This window comes from Osmerus mordax, chromosome 20 (assembly GCF_038355195.1).
Source record: "Osmerus mordax isolate fOsmMor3 chromosome 20, fOsmMor3.pri, whole genome shotgun sequence".
Classification (NCBI taxonomy): Eukaryota; Metazoa; Chordata; class Actinopteri; order Osmeriformes; family Osmeridae; genus Osmerus; species Osmerus mordax.
The window spans coordinates 13,690,019-13,710,357 of NC_090069.1; the positions used below are offsets into that span (position 1 = coordinate 13,690,019).

The 20,339-nt window shown below is 42.5% G+C and overlaps 1 protein-coding gene across 2 annotated transcripts in view; it reads left to right on the forward strand.

Moving 5' to 3' along the window:
- Window positions 1-20,135, forward strand: part of LOC136964408 (3',5'-cyclic-AMP phosphodiesterase 4D-like) — a 35,219-nt gene extending 15,084 nt beyond the window's left edge. The window contains exons 2-10 of one of the 2 annotated variants that reach the window (XM_067258516.1): window positions 7,735-7,828; window positions 8,025-8,203; window positions 8,791-8,889; window positions 9,012-9,176; window positions 9,265-9,364; window positions 10,305-10,459; window positions 14,062-14,184; window positions 14,349-14,531; window positions 15,302-20,135. In XM_067258516.1, coding sequence (XP_067114617.1) covers window positions 7,735-7,828; window positions 8,025-8,203; window positions 8,791-8,889; window positions 9,012-9,176; window positions 9,265-9,364; window positions 10,305-10,459; window positions 14,062-14,184; window positions 14,349-14,531; window positions 15,302-15,760 — 1,557 coding nt within the window. In that variant the 3' untranslated portion in view covers window positions 15,761-20,135. The remainder of the gene's footprint in view (window positions 1-7,734; window positions 7,829-8,024; window positions 8,204-8,790; window positions 8,890-9,011; window positions 9,177-9,264; window positions 9,365-10,304; window positions 10,460-14,061; window positions 14,185-14,348; window positions 14,532-15,301) is intronic. The other variant, XM_067258518.1, reaches the window with a different exon arrangement.
- Window positions 20,136-20,339: the final 204 nt, after the last annotated feature.

Sequence of the window (20,339 nt, forward strand, 5' to 3'; positions counted from 1 at the left end):
GGCGGAGCTTCAGCTCCTTCAGGCAACACGCCCCCCCCAGTCTCAAGCAGAGAAGACTGCTGATTTTTTCACGATTTCACAGCCTAATTTAACGTACTTGTCTGTGTTATTTTTTCATTCGAATTTGGATGGGTAGTTAATAACACATTATTCTGTGGTGTGGCGAGCTTAAAACTCGTTTCCAGGTCCACTTTACAGGATCTTTAAACTTCCCGGACATGTCACATTGAGGTACGCAGCAAAAGTCACTGTTTGGATTTTCCCGCTTCTGGTGCTTAAAGGGGTGATTGACAGTTTTTTTTTTGGTATTTCACACTGTTCCTTAAGGTCTCCGAATAGGGTATGTAACATTGGTTGGGCTGAAAATGGCCCGGGTGCTGTTCTATGCCCCCTGATGCTACCAGTGAATTTGTCCTGGGAAAAAAAGCTAGGTATTCTCCTTTTATGGTATGCTCATGAAAATATAGATGAGCTGTGCACTGATTGGTTAGTCTACAACGAGTGAAGCTGCGGCGCAGACGCAACACGGCCAACACTCACTGAAATATGAAGGTGGAGACGTACAAATAAATCTATTGTGTCTACACAACACTGTTTTCAACAGATTGACTAGATATCATTTGAAATTATTACGTTAGTTGTTTCCACTTCTGTTGTCGAAGCAAACAGGATCGACTTACGCCTGGGACACACTGGCTGCGAAGCGCCCGGACGCGCCGCGCAGCGCCATGATCGGCTACGACTTAGCAAAAGCTGTTCACACCAGACGCGCATTTCTCCGCGCCGCTTTAGACATACTAGTCTTACTAGTAACATTTTAAATTTTACTATCAAGTAGTCATTTTTACTCGTCATAAGCAATGACGAGTAAAAACGCATTTGTTACTAGTAAGAATAATAATGTTACTAGTAATGAAGGATTCAAAATCTTTGTGTCTATTCCAATAAGTAATGATGGTATTCTATGACACAAATCTGTGTTCTAGAAAGAGTGGTCTGGAGTCGCAGAGGTCCGATAATATCAGCTTTAATGTAGCAGTTGGAAATCAACAAGTACAGAGCTCTGGGGCTGTCTACGTTTCCCTACCCGCAACAGAGTTTGGGCTGGTTCACGAAGTCCAACTGGCTATCTTTCCCTTCCCCAGCATATCATATACAGTGCAATTAAAACAGAAAGATGAAAAGAGGGTTGAGCTTGTTCTCTCGTGCATCAGGGAGTTGTTCTTGCCTCCGCGTCCCACCTGCTCGGGTGCCATCTCCACCCAGATTCAAGGTTGTTTCTGAAAATGAAAAGATAGAGACACAAAGAACAGCCTGCTTCCCACACCCAGTGTGAGACCCAATGTTTAAGCCTGAGCACACTTCTAAGTTCATAACTTTAATAAGCACAATGCATAACTTTAATAAGCACAATATATTCTTTAGTAACAATAATAATGTTACTAGTAAACAATTGTAATAGTTACTAGTAACTAAAGAATAGTTACTAGTATCTAATGAAAGTTACTAGTAAAACGGGAATAGATACTAGTAACTATTGGATTAGTTACTAGTAACTAAAGAATAGGTACTAGTATCTAATGAAAGTTACTAGTAAAACAGGAATAGGTACTAGTAACTATTGGATTAGTTACTAGTAACTAAAGAATAGTTACTAGTATCTAATGAATAGTTACTAGTAAAACTGGAATAGATACTAGTAACTAATCCAATAGTTACTAGTAAGAATCTGTTTGGAGATATCCTAAGTTTGGAGATATCTTCATTCAAATGTTCTAATGAATAAACATGAGGCAGACAACCACATGCTTTCCTTGTCCGGCCCACTCGCAATGAAAGCTGGTTTTTTCTCATCGCGGTCAGAATTATATAGCCTGCAGGCGACAAGCCTCAAAATTAAACAATGTTCGCGGGATGCTGAACGCGTTCTTCACATGCTGCGTGCTATATTCTTTTTACGTTTTTGATAAATGAAAAATGCCAGAGCTCGAGTTAGCTTCGACATGATAATGCCTTGTATTAAGCGTTAATGGCTTAAGGGCTGTACAGTAGTTCATCCACTCTTACATTGGGGGGAACACTATCGATACCCTTTGTTCACCAGTTATTATAGTTCATGACATATCTGACGTTCATTTGTTAGATGCCTTCTGTATTTAGGGAGTCAGGTGGCTGAGCGGTGAGGGAGTCGGGCTTGTAATCAGAAGGTCGTTGGTTCGATTCCCGGCCGTGTTAAATGATGTTGTGTCCTTGGGCAAGGCACTTACATTTACATTTAGTCATTTAGCAGACGCTCTTATCCAGAGCGACTTACAGTAAGTACAGGGACATTCTCCCCGAGGCAAGTAGGGTGAAGTGCCTTGCCCAAGGACACAACGTCATTTTGCACAGCCGGGAATCGAACTGGCAACCTTCAGATTACTAGCCCGCTTTCCTAACCGCTCAGCCACCTGACACTTCACCCTACTTGCTTTGGGGAGAATGTCCCTGTACTTACTGTAAGTCGCTCTGGATAAGAGCGTCTGCTAAATGAATAAATGTAAATGTATTTTACACTAAGACATTAAATTATCTCATAAACGGGCTGCATGTCTGACGCGTGATCTGTCGGTGCGGAGGAGACACCAGAGAAAGAAGACAATATATCTTAATTATTATTTGTATATTCCCATGGGACCAGTGTGGTATCATCCCTGTATAATTAATATATCTCATATGTATTTTGTCCAAGAATAACTGGTGGAAGTTATGGTTCAATGGCTAAATGTACGAGCCAAAAGAATCAGCACTACAAGAAGCTGGATGATTATCAATGACATTTTCTGTTTAGAGTACATTTCAATTTAATAGCTATTTCTTGATGATGCTATATATGAAGGCTAAGAGAATTCATCATGAATTGTGTTGCCGATGATGAACTCAGAAGAACGGACCACACTACTTAAGGCCTTGCGGTCCCTGTCTGTGCAGCTCCCATACCACACTGTGATGCAACCAGTCAGTATGCTCTCTATAGTGCATCTGTAAAAGTTAGTGAGGATGACTGAGTCCATGCTGAACTTCTTCAGTCTCCTCAGGAAGAATAGGGGTTTACGGGCCGCTTTGACCACCTTGTCCGTGTGAACAGACCAGGTGAGATCTTTGCTGATTGTAAGGATGAGATCTCTGTCTCCAGGCAAGCCGGAAGGAGGCACGACAATTAGAAAAGGGTTGACTCGGTTTTATTAGTAACAACGTCGGATCATGCCATCAGTCCATGACAGAGGGATAGCATGAGTGAGAAACAAGTCTCTCAGAGGTCCATTATATACATGAGCTGGCCCATACAGATATAGTAACCACCAAAACATGCTCTTAAACGGTACACATTTCACAACTTAATGCACAGGAGAAACAGCACACAGGTGATGCGTCATAACTCATTGTTTGTACTTTTCTCAAAGGTTAAACAGAGCACATTCCCTGATCTATATGTGTATTGTCAAAGGCCCGCTGCGTGACCTCTTGACCACCGCAAGAGACAACCTCACATATGTATAGAAAATCTGCATATCACTGATGTTCACCCCGAAGAACTTGAAGCAGCTGACCTTCTCCTCTTCGGATCCGTTGATGTGTAGGGGTGCATGCTCCTTCTCCTGCCGCCTCCTATAGTCCACAATAATCTCCTTGGTCTTGCTGACGTTGAGAGAGAGGTTATTGTCCCTGACACCATGATTTCAGGGTATCAACCTCCTCTCTGTAGGCTGACACTGTCAGAGATGAGGCCCACGATGGTTGTGTCGTCAGCATACTTAACAAGGAGGTTGGAGCTTTGAGTTGCCGCACAGTCATGAGTGAACAAGGCTGAGCACACAGCCCTGGGGGGTGCCTGTGTTGGTGATCAGTGTGGATGAGGTGCGGTCACCGATTATCACCACCTGTGTCCTCCCCGCCAAGAAGTTGAAGATCCACTTGCAGAGGGAGGTGCTTAGTCCCAGGTCCACAAACTTGGAGACAAGTCTGGAGGGGATAATGGTGTTGAATGCTGAGCTGTAGTCAATGAACAGCATCCTCACATACGTATTCCCTTTGTCCAGGTGGGAGAGAGCGGTGTGCATAGTTAGAGCGATGGCATTGTCTGTAGACCTGTTGGACCGGTATGCAAACTGCATTGGGTCCAGGGTGGGGGGCAGCGAGGAGCAGAGGAATGATTTGACTAGCCGCTCGAAGCACTTCATGATGACAGAGGTCAGTGCTATCGGGCAATAGTGGTTCATACATGTGACCTTGGTGTTCTTGGGCACAGGGATAGTGGTGGTCCTCTTGAAGCAGGTGGGGGGTACAGACAGGCTGAGGGAGAGGTGGAAGATGTCACTGAAGACCCCTGCTAGCTGGTCAGCACAGCCCGAGGGCCCTACCTGATACACCATCTGGGCCAGGTGCCTTGCGAGGGTGGATCTTTTTGAAGCGCTGCCTCACCTCAGCTGCAGTTAGTGTAGGATAATGTAGGAAATATGTGTTGGGCTGGTTGACCTCTCAGACTGTCTGCCTGAGAAAAATGGACACACTAGCATCATGTTGTACCAGTGTAGGTGTGGAATACAAGGGCTTGTGTTTATGAGACCAAATGGCCATTGTTCTGATGTTTTAGGCTCAGACAGTTGCGAGAATTGATCATTATATTGATCTGGGGATTTCTCAGGTATGGTAGTTTTATTGATCATCTCATGTATAAATTGTCCCCTAACAAACACTACTGGGTCCATTAATAAAAATCTCCATGTAACTACAGTCTACAGCATTCTCCTTGGGCCAGGCTGTGCCCCCAACACAATCGCATACTATATAAATGAATAGAATAGATCGTTATTGTCATTGTCACAGGTACAAGGAAATTAAAGTGCTTCCAGTCAGTGCATCATTCATTGACTTAATCAGTAAAAAGGATACAATTACTAAAGTGCTAAAATTACTCAAATAAATAAGAATAAATATACCTAAGACTGTACCGTTAACAACCACACACACACAGTCATTACATAATACATAACATTGTACACATTATGTTTTGGCAGCATTAACAGTGGTTATTGCAGTTGGATAGAAACTGTGTTTTAGTCTGTTTGTCTTTGCCTTGATTGATCTGTACCATCTGCCTGAAGGCAACATTTCAAACAGGGAGTGCCCAGGAGTGTGAAGTGTCTTTTATGATGTTCTGGGCTTTTTTGAGACAACGGGATCTGTGTAGGTCTTCCAGTGCGGGGAGAGGGCAGCCAACAATCCTTTGAGTGCTGTTGATGACCCTCTGGAGCGTTTTCCTCTGAGCCACTGTACAGCTGGTATACCAAATGCATATGCAGTATGTGAGGATGCTTTCAATGGAGGCTCGGTAGAAGGACACCAGCAGTCTTTGTGTGATGTTATTCTTCCTGAGTGTTCTCAGGAAGTACAGTCTCTGCTGGGCCTTTTTCAGAAGCTCAGAGGTGTTCACACTCCAGGATGGGCTGTCCTGTATGTGGACCCCCAGGAAGCGGAAGTCTGCCACCCTCTCCACACTTCACTTCACACACTTGAAGTGTAACAAGTTTACTTTTTACGCTGTGTTGGTTGACTGTGACGGCACAGAGCACTGCCCCGCTTCCATGTCCAAATACAGTTAGGTCCATAAATATTTGGACATTGACACAATTTTCATCATTTTGGCTCTGTATAACACCACAATGGATTTGAAATGAAACAATCAAGATGTGCTTTAAGTGCAGACTTTCAGCTTTAATTTCAGGGTATTTACATCCAAATCAGGTGAACGGTGTAGGAATTACAACACATTTGATATGTGGCCCCCCCCTTTTTAAGGGACCAAAAGTAATTGGACAATTGGCTGCTCAGCTGTTCCATGGCCAGGTGTATGTTATTCCCTCATGGGAGTTTGTTATTTCATTGACAAGGAGCAGATAAAAGGTCTAGAGTTCATTTCAAGTATGATATTTGTGTTTGGAATCTGTTGCTGTCAACTCTCAATATGAAGTCCAAAGAGCTGTCACCATCAGTGAAGCAAGCCATCGTTAGGCTGAAAAATCAAAACAAACCTATCAGAGAGATAGCAAAAACATTAGGTGTGGCCAAATCAACTGTTTGGTACATTCTTAAAAAGAAAGAACGCACTGGTGAGCTCAGCAACACCAAAAGACCCGGAAGACCACGGAAAACAACTGTGGTGGATGACAGAAGAATTCTTTCCCTGGTGAGGAAAAACCCCTTCACAACAGTTGGCCAGATCAAGAACACTCTCCAGGAGGTAGGCGTATCTGTGTCAAAGTCAACAATTAAGAGAAGACTTCACCAGAGTAAATACAGAGGGTTCACCACAAGATGTAAACCATTGGTGAGTCTCAAAAACAGGAAGACCAGATTAGAGTTTGCCAAAAAACATCTAAAAGACCCTGTACAGTTCTGGAACAACATCCTATGGACAGATGAGACCAAGATCAACTTGTACCAGAATGATGGGAAGAGAAGAGTATGGAGAATGGAAGGAACTGCTCATGATCCAAAGCATACCACCTCATCAGTGAAGCATGGTGGAGGTAGTGTTATGGCGTGGGCATGTATGGCTGCCAATGGAACTGGTTCCCTTGTATTTATCGATGATGTGACTGCTGACAAAAGCAGTAGGATGAATTCTGAAGTGTTTCGGGCAATATTATCTGCTCAGATTCAGCCAAATGCTTCAGAACTCATAGGACGGCGCTTCACAGTGCAGATGGACAATGACCCGAAGCATACTGCGAAAGCAACCAAAGAGTTTTTTAAGGCAAAGAAGTGGAATGTTCTGCAATGGCCAAGTCAATCACCTGACCTAAATCCAACTGAGCATGCATTTCACTTGCTAAAGACAAAACTGAAGGGAAAATGCCCCAAGAACAAGCAGGAACTGAAGACAGTTGCAGTAGAGGCCTGGCAGAGCATCACCAGGGACGAAACCCAGCGTCTGGTGATGTCTATGGGTTCCAGACTTCAGGCTGTCATTGACTGCAAAGGATTTTCAACCAAGTATTAAAAGTGACAATTAGATTTATGATTATGTTAGTTTGTCCAATTATTTTTGGTCCCTTAAAAAGGGGGGGGCCACATATAAAATGTGTTGTAATTCCTACACCGTTCACCTGATTTGGATAAAAATACCCTGAAATTAAATCTGAAAGTCTGCACTTAAAGCACATCTTGATTGTTTCATTTCAAATCCATTGTGGTGGTATACAGAGCCAAAACGATGAAAATTGTGTCAATGTCCAAATATTTATGGACCTAACTGTATGACAGACGACACAGTGCATCTTCGTTCCCTAAAAAAGTTGCTTCCGTTTGAGCTCGTAGCTCTACTTTGCTGCCATCTTCACTTTGTCTCGCGCCAGTTGTTAAAAAATGTATCGAGATTAGAGAATTACAATTTGACAACCACTCGTCACTCACTACTCAATTCTTGATTTGCCAACTGTGCGCCCCACGAGCTGCAAAGTTATTTATGCATTTAGCAGATAGCAAAATATATGAAGGATGTTAACTTTTGCCGCCACGGCAAAATTTCTGCCGTCATTGTATCAGAAATACGGCTCTACAAAAGTTTTGGCCATCTATCAGCAGTCTGTAGCTGCTCATTATCTGTCCATGTAATATAGTCATTATGTAGTGTGAATGCCTAATCTCTGAATACTTCTCTGTCTCTCCCTCTCTTTTTTGTTGCTTCTCCAGTTCAAGAGGATGTTGAACAGGGAGCTGTCTCACCTGTCTGAGATGAGTCGCTCAGGAAACCAAGTCTCTGAGTTCATTTCAAGCACATTCTTAGGTATGACTGAATTCTATCAAAAATTGTCCCCCAACGTCCTCATGAAAACACTAGTCTTCAAATGTTCCCATAAATGTCAGAACTGTTCTCGATACTTTCAGATTCAGGAATGATCAGCAATGAGAAAAATTCACCAAAGCCTAAATCTCAATCCTTATATATATTTTTTTCATCTTTCTGTCAATCTCCTTCAAAGATAAGCAGCATGATGTTGAGATGCCATGTCCACAGACGCAGAAGGAAAAGGACAAGAAGAAGATCAAGCCCATGTCTCAGATCAGTGGGGTAAAGAATCTGCAGCACAGCACTAGTCTCACTAACTCCAACATCCCACGCTTTGGAGTGAAGACTGACACAGAGGACTCCCTTGCCAAGGTGAAAAAGCAAAGGCCCTGAAAAGATGCTTAATTGTTGTTGATTTAAGTCGATAATGGAATGAAGAACAAAAATGTTGCTTTAAAAAAAAGTTAATGAATACAACTCTAGAGTAAAGAGTTGCTTCTACTGTATCACCTACAGTAATTATGATCTCCAGTCTCTCCAACGTGAAGGAGCAAACTTGAACCATGCTTCTATGTTTGTATTGTTAACACCCATCCTAAGTATATACTATGTGTGTGTATATATAAATACCTGGAAAACTGTGGATTAAGAATGGCCTAGCTTTTTTTGGCTCGTCATTGAACTTCCTGTACCTATCACCACTAGGGATATAGGTTGAAATTGATTGCATCCAGTGTGTCACACTCATTCATAAGTGTAGATTAAGTCTAAATTGATTCAATCAACACGGTAATAGGATGCCTGAGAGGGTCACCTCAGGAGTAGGTGATGAAAAGTAGTCCTATATTGGTGGATGTCATAACAATGGCTGCAGTCACATTTGCACCTCGGCGTTAAATATGATCATTTGAAAGTGGGTTTAAACCAAAGTGTCTGAAAATGGCTTAATTTTCCTGCAGGAGCTGGAGGATGTTAACAAATGGGGCCTTAATGTTTTTAAAGTCACTGAGTTTTCTGGGAATCGGCCATTGACAGTTATGATGTACACAATCTTCCAGGTAAAAGCATTATGAAAAGACTATTAAGCTAAAGTCCATAATTAAGCAAGTGCAAAAATAGCATATACTAATCTGTCACAGCTCTTTAAACTTAAGCTGCTGTTTGTCTTTACCTTTTCCAGGAAAGAGATTTATTAAAAACATTTAAGATACCATTAGACACCTTCATCACCTACCTGATGACTCTAGAAGACCATTACCATGCAGATATTGCCTACCACAATAACATCCACGCTGCAGATGTCACCCAGTCCACCCATGTACTTCTGTCCTCACCTGCTCTAGAGGTACTGGTTAAACTTATAATAAATGAACACTGGCTGAGGGGAGGAGATTCTTCGGTCTGTGTAGATAATGTGTATTTTTTATTCACAGGCTGTTTTCACAGACCTGGAGATTTTGGCAGCCATTTTTGCCAGTGCTATTCACGACGTAGACCACCCAGGAGTATCCAACCAGTTTCTAATCAATACCAGTGAGCATCCATTTATTATGTTCTTGTGTAAAATGTCCTTGTTTGACATTATTTTCCAAAACAGAAAATCCATGATAGTCTGCACACACCTTGAACAGATAGAAGGATATACATTCAACCCAATCTCTCTAAGGAGAATTTCCATCATTAGACAGGGAGATAGGAGATCATTGTCAAGGATAAGAGTCTCCTTTCACTTCCCAGTCCAAGTGTGGTTGTGTGTGATTGCGTGTGTGAGAGTGTGAGAGTGTGAGAGTGTGAGAGTGTGAGAGTGTGAGAGAGCGAGAGCGAGAGCGAGAGCGAGAGCGAGAGCGAGAGAGAGAGAGAGAGAGAGAGAGAGAGAGAGAGAGAGAGAGAGAGAGAGAGAGAGACTGGAGTTTTAGCAGCCCCAAAGGCATCCTACTTACTGTCATAAATCTATCTTAAAGAAGGGTAAAACAAAATGCTCACAATAGTTAACTGGACATTGTTTTTAAATAGTTAAATTATTGGTAAACAATCATTTTCCTCAACACTAACTCCAAGCTGAATAATACAATGGGTAGTGTGATTTGTTAAGCCTTTTAGAATTACTTTCCACTGGTTAACAATAGAATCTTTCATTCTACACTTATTTAATTTAATTGTCTAAAGACATTACTTTGGCAACACTCAAAGCAGTTACTTGGTGTTACTCTCAGTCATTATGCAATCCCCATAGGATTAATCAAGCCAGTGCAAACCTACAAATATATTAAACCCCTCCAAAGTGTGTATATCTGTGTGTGTGTGTGTGTGTGTGTGAGAGAGAGAAAGAGAGAAACAAGGCGCAGTGGAAATGTGTCTTGATCTTGCCAAAATAGGTGAGAGAGGTTACTCAGAGAACTCAAAGAAAGCGCTTGAATCTTGATTGTACAGAAATGCAGCCTATCATCTCTCATTGTCGTCTTTACTTTTGTAGACTCAGAGTTGGCACTAATGTACAACGACTCATCAGTCCTGGAGAACCATCACCTGGCGGTGGGCTTCAAGCTGCTGCAGGAGGAGAACTGTGACATCTTCCAGAACCTGACCAAAAAGCAACGCCAGTCCCTCAGAAAGATGGTCATAGACATAGTGAGTGGACCAACATTAGAACCTTGGGGGGTACCTTGGGGAGAATGTTGAACTCCAAGATGGCGCAGATGATGGCTGCCTCGGTCGTTAGGTGCGCTCTTTTTTGTCTTGTTTTGTCTGTTAATTCAGTGTTCTGCCAAGATTTCCGGGGTTCTCTAACTAGAGAAGTACTTCTAAACATCAGGACTACAATTCCTGTGGATTTATTTCCCACTTTTCTGCTTCCAGCAGCAGAATTAGTGGGAATTATAGTCAAAGCCACCCTCGGCTTTGTCCTAGCAGCGAAGCGCCGTAGGAGAGGCAAACGAGCCGGTGCTCTGGTGCGACTCCGTCGGCGTGGGGCACGCACAGCGTTACCGGGGATATTTCTCTCCAACGTGCATTCACTGAGCAACAAACTGGATGAACTTCAGCTACTGGTGTGGAAAAACAGAGACTTTCATTCATCTTCCGTTTTGTGCTTTACGGAGACATGGCTGAGTGAACTGATCCCAGACTCTGCGCTACAGCTAGCAGGTTTCAAACTGCTGAGAGCGGATCGTGACCCAGTGCTCTTTGGCAAAACGAAAGGCAGTGGTATTTGTTTTTACATTAACAGTGGCTGGTGTGAAGATGTGACAGTGATTCTGCAGCACTGTTCTCCTTATCTGGAATCATTTTTTATTAACTGTAGATCTTTTTACTCGCCACGAGAGTTTGCATCATTCATTCTGGTTGGCGTCTACATGCCTCCGCAGGCTAGCGTCAACGAGGCTCAACGTGTGCTCGCCAGCCAGATACTGAGTGTGGAGCATGAAAATCCGGATTCCTTGGTTATTGTGCTAGGCGACTTTAACAAAGGCAATCTCACTCAAGAACTCCCAAAATATAGACAATTCATCAAATGCCCTACCAGAGAAGGAAACACCTTGGATCACTGCTACTCTACAATCAGCAAAGCATACCATGCGGTCCCCCGAGCAGCACTGGGTCACTCTGACCACGCCATGGTCCACCTGATTCCTGCATACAGGCAGAAGCTAAAGCGCTGTAAGCCTGCTGTGAGGACATCAAAACAGTGGACCAGTGAAGCTATGGAGGATCTTCGGGCGTGCTTGGACTGCACTGACTGGGACATGTTCACGACTGCTACCAATAGTCTGGATGAGCTCACAGAGGCTGTGACATCATACATCAGCTTCTGTAAGGACTGCTGTATACCAACACGCAAAAGGGTAAGCTACAACAACGACAAACCCTGGTTTACAGCTAAACTCAGAAGGTTGAGGTCAGAGAAAGAGGCCGCGTTTAGGAGTGGGGACAAAGACAGTTTCAAGGAGTCGAAGAACAGGTTTAGCAAGGCGGTGAGGGAGGCTAAACGACTGTACTCAGAGAGACTAAAACACCAATTCTCTGCAAACGACTCTGCTTCTGTCTGGAGAGGGCTCAGGCAGATTACCAACTACAAGCCCAGAGCCCCCCACTCCACTAACGACTCCCGCCTGGCCAACGACCTGAATGAGTTGTACTGCAGATTTGAAAGACAATTGGACAGTCCTGAACTACCCCTTCCCACCCAGGAGGCCTCCCACCTCCCCCCCTCTACAGAGACGACTCTCTCCATTCAGGAAGGTGAAGTTAACAGACTTTTCAAGAGGCAGAATCCCCGCAAAGCAGCTGGGCCGGACTCTGTCTCTCCAGCCACCCTCAAGCACTGCGCTGACCAGCTGTCTCCGGTGTTTACCTACATCTTTAACACCTCCCTTGAGACATGCTATGTGCCAGCCTGTCTCAAGTCCTCCACCATCATCCCTGTGCCCAAAAAGCCAAGGCCAACAGGACATAATGACTACAGACCCGTCGCCCTGACCTCTGTGTTAATGAAGTCTTTCGAGCGCCTGTTGCTGGCACACCTTAAATCCATCACTGACCCTCTCTACTGGACCCCCTGCAGTTTGCCTACAGAGCCAACAGGTCTGTGGACGATGCAGTTAACATGGCCCTCCACTTCACCCTACAGCACCTGGACTCCCCAGCATTCTATGCCAGGATCCTGTTTGTGGACTTCAGCTCTGCCTTCAATACTATCATCCCCGCCCTGCTTCAGGACAAGCTCTCCCAGCTGAACGTGCCTGATTCCACCTGCAGGTGGATCACAGACTTCCTGTCTGACAGGAAGCAGTGCGTTAAGCTGGGAACACAAGTCTCTGACTCCCGGTCCATCAGCACCGGATCACCTCAGGGCTGCGTCCTTTCTCCTCTGCTCTTCTCCCTGTACACCAACAGTTGCACCTCCAGTCATCCGTCCGTCAAACTCCTGAAGTTTGCGGACGACACCACCCTTATTGGGCTCATCTCTGGTGGAGACGAGTCTGATTATAGGTGGGAAGCGGCCAACCTGGTGACCTGGTGCAGCCAGAACAACTTAGAGCTCAATGCTCTTAAGACAGTGGAGATGGTTGTGGACTTCAGGAGGAACACAGCCCCACTCACCCCCATCACCCTGTGTGACTCCCCAGTCAACACTGTGGAGTCCTTCCGCTTCCTGGGCACTATCCTCTCCCAGGACCTCAAGTGGGAACTGAACATCAGCTCCCTCATCAAGAAAGCACAACAGAGGATGTACTTCCTTCGGCAGCTGAAGAAGTTCAACCTGCCAAAGACAATGATGGTGCACTTCTACTGAGCCATCATTGAGTCCATCCTCACCTCCTCCATCACCGTCTGGTACGCTGCTGCCACTGCCAAGGACAAGAGCAGACTGCAGCGTATGATCCGCACTGCTGAGAAGGTGATTGGCTGCAATCTGCCTACCCTCGAGGACCTGCACACCTCGAGGACCCTGAGGCGAGCGAGGAAGATTGTGGCCGACTCCTCCCACCCTGGACACTCCCTGTTTCAGTCACTCCCCTCCGGCAGAAGGCTGCGGTCCATCAGGACCAATACCTCACGCCACAAAAACAGTTTCTTCCCTTCCGCTGTTGGCCTCTTCAACAAGGCCAAGGGACCACACTGACTCTAATGACTTCCTGCTTAAAACACACTGCTTTTTGCACTGCATTACAAAATGGTATCTTGTACATTTGTATTTTTTGTAATATTTGTATTTTTATATTGTAATTTACGGCAACTTATATTTTATTTTATTGTATATTTAATTATATTCTAATCCCACTTAGTACTGCTAGTTTATGTACCCTTAGTATAGATAGTCCACATATTTAAATTTTAGGTATATGTTTATTGTATGCACCTTCCTGCTAAAGCAAATTCCTTGTCTGTGCAAACTTTCATGGCGAATAAATCCCATTCTGATTCTGCCAAAACATGATGCTAATATGACACGTGTGCTTCATTTAGAGATTCCAGTTCTTATTAGATTATTCTTAGCTGGACTGCTATTCTGTTACCATAAATCTTAAGACAACACAATATGTTATGTAATATTATTGATATGTTGAACTGTCTTTGCAACAATTAAATAGTTGAATACCAGATGGTAACTTTTAGTTCGTTTTGCAACTTAAATGCAATTAATTTAGTATGTGTGCGTGTGTTACGATTGCAATTGTGTTTTCTCTTTTTTATGCTTTTCACTGTTGCTTTTGTTTATGTCCATATAGATACTAGCTACTGACATGTCCAAGCACATGAACCTCCTAGCAGACCTCAAAACGATGGTGGAGACCAAAAAAGTCACCAGTTCTGGAGTGCTCTTACTAGACAACTACTCTGATAGGATACAGGTATGGGGCCCCTGCACGAGGGCCTTCAAATGGCGTATTTATGTTTTATCAAAAAGGTTGTTATCCTGCAGTCAAAATAAGATGATCTGTATCAATAACAGCACTTACCATCCCCTTCTCTCTCTCTGTCTCTCTCTCTCTTTGTATGTCTATTTCACATTTAGGTACTCCAAAACATGGTACACTGTGCAGACCTCAGCAACCCCACCAAGCCCTTACAGCTCTACCGCCAGTGGACGGACCGGATCATGGAGGAGTTCTTTAGCCAGGGGGACAGAGAGAGAGAGAGGGGAATGGAGATAAGCCCCATGTGTGACAAACACAATGCCTCAGTAGAAAAGAGCCAGGTACGCACATTTGTGTGCACATAAACATGTACAGTACACATAGCACACAAAAACTAGTAGGAACACTCATGCATACGTACCGTATTTCTTCGATTAAATGCCGCCTTCAAATAAACGCCTCCCTCGAAGAAACGGATAATCCCGGACAATTTTGGAATCCCTGCCGGACGCATTTTTTAGGTCTCGAAAAGAGGACATGTCCGGTAAAAGAAGACGTCTGGTCACCCTATGTAATAAACGCCGCCCCAGAAATACGGTGGTAGCAGCATGTCATTTTAATGAACATTCTCTTGTGTTGCACTAGGGGCCCACTGCTAGCTAAATACGTTTCAAATATCAGATCAACATACCTTACTTAGCAAATTACTCTTGCTAGCTAGAGACTGTTAGTTGGCAGTCTCTAGCTAGCAAGGGAAGGTTACGAAAAAATGGCCAGAAAACTAATAGAAAACTAATGCACTTTGTAAAGCTCTCTCTTGGAAGTCGCTTTGGATAAAAGCGTCTGCTAAATGAATAAATGTAAATGTAATAGCAGTCTAGCCTATTGCTAATGCCTGTCTAGATTCACTGCACCAAAAATGAACATTTAAAAATGAACATTGAGTAGTAAACGCTGCAGCGTTTAATTGAAAAAATACAGTATTTGCTTAATTTAAATCAAACAACCAGATTACATTATTGTAAATCAGATTTGGAAAAATGACATTTACTAGCAAAAGGTTTTTGACTATGCTGTAAATCATGTGTCCCACACCAATTTCCCTCTCCAGGTGGGCTTCATTGACTACATTGTCCACCCCTTGTGGGAGACATGGGCCGACCTGGTGCACCCGGATGCCCAAGACATCCTGGACACCTTGGAGGACAACAGGGAGTGGTACCAGAGCACTATCCCACAGAGCCCCTCACCTGCACCAGACGACCCTGAGGACGGCAGCCGGCCCTCCGGAGGGGACAAGTTCCAGTTCGAGCTCACGCTGGAGGAGGATGGGGAGTCAGACACAGAGAAGGACAGTGGCAGCCAGCCCGAGGAAGAAGAAGAGGAGGAGAACAGCTGCAGCGACTCCAAGACGCTCTGTACTCAGGACTCGACAGAGGTCCCGTTAGATGAGCAAGTGGAGGAGGAGGAGGCAGTAGGGGAAGAAGGGAAGGTGGGGATCCTCAGAGAACCTAGCATGGCAGAGTTAGAGGAGGAGGAGGTGGGGGAACAGAGACTGGCTGATACATAGCATTGGTAGGAAACATGGGGTTTGTTAAACTCTTGAGACTGTCACGTATCGATGATTAAAAGGGATGAGGCAAATGCTAATATTAGCTATTAGCAATGATGGTGGTATTAACGGCCTCATTCCAAAGTGCACTTGCACTCCTCAAGCCCGGGCCTCTCCACACTTAACTATGCCTCATGCAAACAGGGTAGTTTACCCCACCTTACAAGACACCCCCGGAGCTACACACTATGGCACTCAGGAAATATTTCCATCAACTTTTCGCCTCATTTTTGTTTACCATTTTGGTGAATTCAGGCTATGCGAGAGAGGTGTGTGTTCTCCCACATTTTAGGCGGGACACATTTGATCAAGAAGTAGTTCAAAAGGTTAACAATTATATTTTTCATTCTTACCTTAACCTCTTCTAGCCCTGCCTAATTCCTGTCAGAACAGGATGTAAACAGGACTTCTAGACTGGGTGTTGTTTGACTCCTGACTGACCACAGCTTGAGAAGGAACGCTTTTGACAGAACACTAGCTTCAAAGAGAGATAGACTGAGAAAAACGGGCTGTAATGTGATACCAGTTCAACTAAGCTGTTTTTCCAGCTGAAGGGAGAAAAGGTGCATCTGAAAAACCAATGAGGGATGTTGCGGGAGAGAAACTAAGAAATATACAATGATCATGAGGAATTCAAAGATACCCTTTTTCTAAAGTTTAAGTCTTCCTTGAAACCAGACTGGTAGAAACCACAGCTGAACAGGCAGTTTCAACCCCCTCAGTTTTTGTATTGTATGTAAGACAAATACTTTTTTATTTATTTTACTTTTATTAACAGAGAGAGAGGGAAAACAATATTTGTCATATTGCAATCATTGTTATCATACTTTTTTAAAGAAAATATTAATGTGGTCTTTCTGGGATTGTGCGCTTGCTCTTAATGACTTCTCACTGCTACCCTCCATTGCTCCATTTTTACTTTCCAGATATGTATTTGATGACATCTGCTTTAGGGGTTATTCATGTACATTTACTCATATTTTACCCTCTGTGGTTATTAAGACCAGATATACAAAAACACATTTCTAACATTAGCATAAAACGACTTGTCTTGTAAACCATCAATTCATCTATGAATTAAAAAAACCTTTCAGTTATGTAATGTTATACATAACTAGATTAATACTGTTGCAGCTCACCCCAAAATAATTTAATGGAAAAAAAGACAAATGGAAAATGATCAATGCACAATCTTTAAAATTAGGTTTATTTATATTGGTGTTTATGACACAAAATATTGGATTTCACAAAACAAGGAACTAGGGTGAATAGTACATTTATACATTGCTAGGTATTTATCCTAAATAAAATGAGGGATGCTTTTTTGTGTGTTTCAAAAACACCCAAAAACCCCATCTATTAAAGGTCCCATGAAATGACATTTTCACTTCAGGAGGTTATTTAACATTAATATGAGTTCCCTTAGCCTGCCTTTGGTCCCCCAGTGGCTAGAAATTTCGATAGGTGTAAACCAAGCCCTGGGTATTCTTTTCCGCCTTTGAGAAAATGAGAGCTCAAACACTCGGTTTTGAAAATGTTCCTATTAGGACGTCATAATAGGGAAGGTTAACTCCCCTTTCTGTGCTTTGCCCAGACAGAGAATTTGGCCCACCAATGAGAAAATGAGCTACGACCGTGCGAGCGCAATATTGTTTTTTCCTCAAGAGACATCATGGCTCGCAAACGACAGAGGCATGGCAGTTAGCCCCGCCTCTTTCCTCCTCATTAGCATTTAAAGCTACAGACACAGAAACAGCACTATATTATAAATATACGATATTTTTTTCGCACAAATCTCACATTGGACAATAATCTATATAGATTTGGAAGTGGCTACTTCATTAATGAAAGCTGTGTTACATAAAATACATGCTTTGCATTCAAATGCTAATGCGTACCTTTGCCCTAAGGATTCACAGAGTACATAAATGTATATACTCCATAGTCATTATTAAGAAAGTACTGTAGCAGGATTTGTAGCAAAGCCTGTACAAAGTACATTGTGCACACCCAATACATTGTGCTTTATGTTCCATTATTCCATTTCAATATAATTTTTTTTGCGGGACAATATGTCGCTTTAACCCTATTGCTCTCCTTTTATGCCAAAACCTTTTTCTTCTTCTTTGCTTAACTTGCACAATGCACCACACACCCTTTTGTCAAGTGGCTTTTTCTTTTTCAAAAAGTTTTATTAGGTGTTATTTATAAAAGAATTAACACTTCCACTATGAATCATCTGTATGCAGAAATGCATTACAGAAGAAATCGTGTGCACTTACATTTGCTGTAATGAGAAGTAATGCACTGTCAGCAAGTGTTCAAGTGCATTATGGGTGTGTCTCAATATAAATGCATTATACATTCACTGGTTCATAGTAGACAGTGTTACATGGATACATTATTTATGTTACTGTTAAGCCATCCTATGTCAAGACAGCACTGTGTACAACACACGTAGCTAGCAACATTTGGTGGACCACCTATTTAGAGCTCCCGATCAGTTTTGTTGGTAGGATATGTACTTATAATATTATCATCTTTCAGACATTAAGGATTAATGACTTGTGTCCAGAGAGTTGATCCTGGCTTTACAATTGAATTTAGACGTAATAGTCTTAAATATAATGTTAGTTTTTATTATTAACGTTTGCGTGCCATGTTTTTTGTTTCTTTTCCTCACCGGACAACCTTACCTGTTAATGGACTTCTCTTGTTTGTCTCTGTTTTACAGACCGTATATATATTTATTAAGCTGTACATAATTTTCTTACTCTATCATCCCTAATGGCGATGGTGTTGCTGTATTTGGAAAAACTCTTGTTGAGAGAATGTTTATTATTATACATACTTATCCCATCTGCTGTTCAAAGTGATAAAATGGATACAATGGATACAACGACGAACATGTCATTCGTGGGGGTAAGAAGGGAGGGAGACAAACTAAACAAGATGTGACACACCACTTGTATTTGGCCTCAGGGCTGTGCCTTAAACAATGTCCTTATTTATTAGTGTGCGCTTGTGCGTGAGTGCATTTGTGTATCTCTGTGTGTGTGTGCGTGCACACGTGTGCACAGATGTTTTTCCTCTTTAGTCTGCTTTAGATACATGTTCAGGGCATTTGAACTTTTCCTCAGTGGTAAGATATACTGTAATAAGTGCTATTGCTAAGTGTAACTCTTTGTTGAACAACAGCTGCAGTAACTGGATGGGATATAGGTCTTATACAGTACATCAAAGCAGTTCAAAGGCCCACACTTCGCTGGATCCTCATAGTATGCAAAACAGCAAATGTTTCAGTTCAAAAGGGTTACCTGTCCATGTGCTCATAAACTTTGATGGTCCAGAAAGAAACCTCGGTAAATACAATTCATGGAAAGTCGCAATGCACAATGCAATGGAAAGTCTACAACTTTTTCAACCTTACAGCCTTAAACACAAAATATGAAATATTATAAATATTGTTTCTCACTTGTATTGGTTTTGAAAACCTGTTTTACACATTTTGTTAAAATGTTTTTAATTTCAAACACAGAAACAGATCATTTGCAAAAGTATAAACACCCAAGTACATTTTAAGAAAAGTTGTCATGTCATTACTCTTTCAAGCACTGATTTTGATTGGCATCACCCAGCTCTTGGTATGTAATTTTACCCTTCCAACCTGATACTACTGGATCACAGATTTCAGGTAAGAGATGTTTCTCCAGGTAGGCTACCAAGTATGGCTTCTATTGTATGTCATACTCAGGGGTGTTATATCTAATTTGATTACAAAAATAATTTCTCGAAAACTAATGCAGTAAGGTTAAAAAGGGGATATTTTCTAACAGTAGACTTTCTGTAGGCATTGTTTTTGGCATAACACCCTGGTATACCTACAGTAAAAGTCATTTATTGACTGGATTAGATCTATTCAGAGTACCGTGCCCTTTTCTATGAATTATCTATGCATTCTATTTCTATCTGAATGACTAATTATAACGAGTCCCTAGTTTGGCCCAGGTCAAGTGTAGGCTGGCCTGCAACATGTCCTGTCCAGTCACAAAGTGTGGTAGTTAGTGTGTAGAATCTTTAAATGGGTTGTCGCCTCTCAAACGCACATACTGTAGCCCTAGACCAAACCTGATGGTAGCTATATTATAATTATGATTATTATTGAGATAAAAACACTTGAAATGTTATTTAACTTCTTTAGGCTTTGGCCAACAATCTCTGAGGAATTATTTTTCATGGATCCCTCATCTCCAAATGTCACTTGGTATGGAACTGTAGATTATGCTCACTTTCTTATGCAACAGATGAAATAAAAGCACGGGTTGATTCTGCCTACACCTTAAACCTGTTTGTGGTTTTATTTTTGAACTGTATTTCAACAACATTATCTAGGTTAGGATACAGTGCTGCTCCTCAGCAATATTAGTATATTTGTGTACATGACTATACTTTTCTGATTGGGGAGCACATTTGTGAACTATCATCTCAGCCGTGTGAATTTACATTTACATTTAGTCATTTACCAGACGCTCTTATC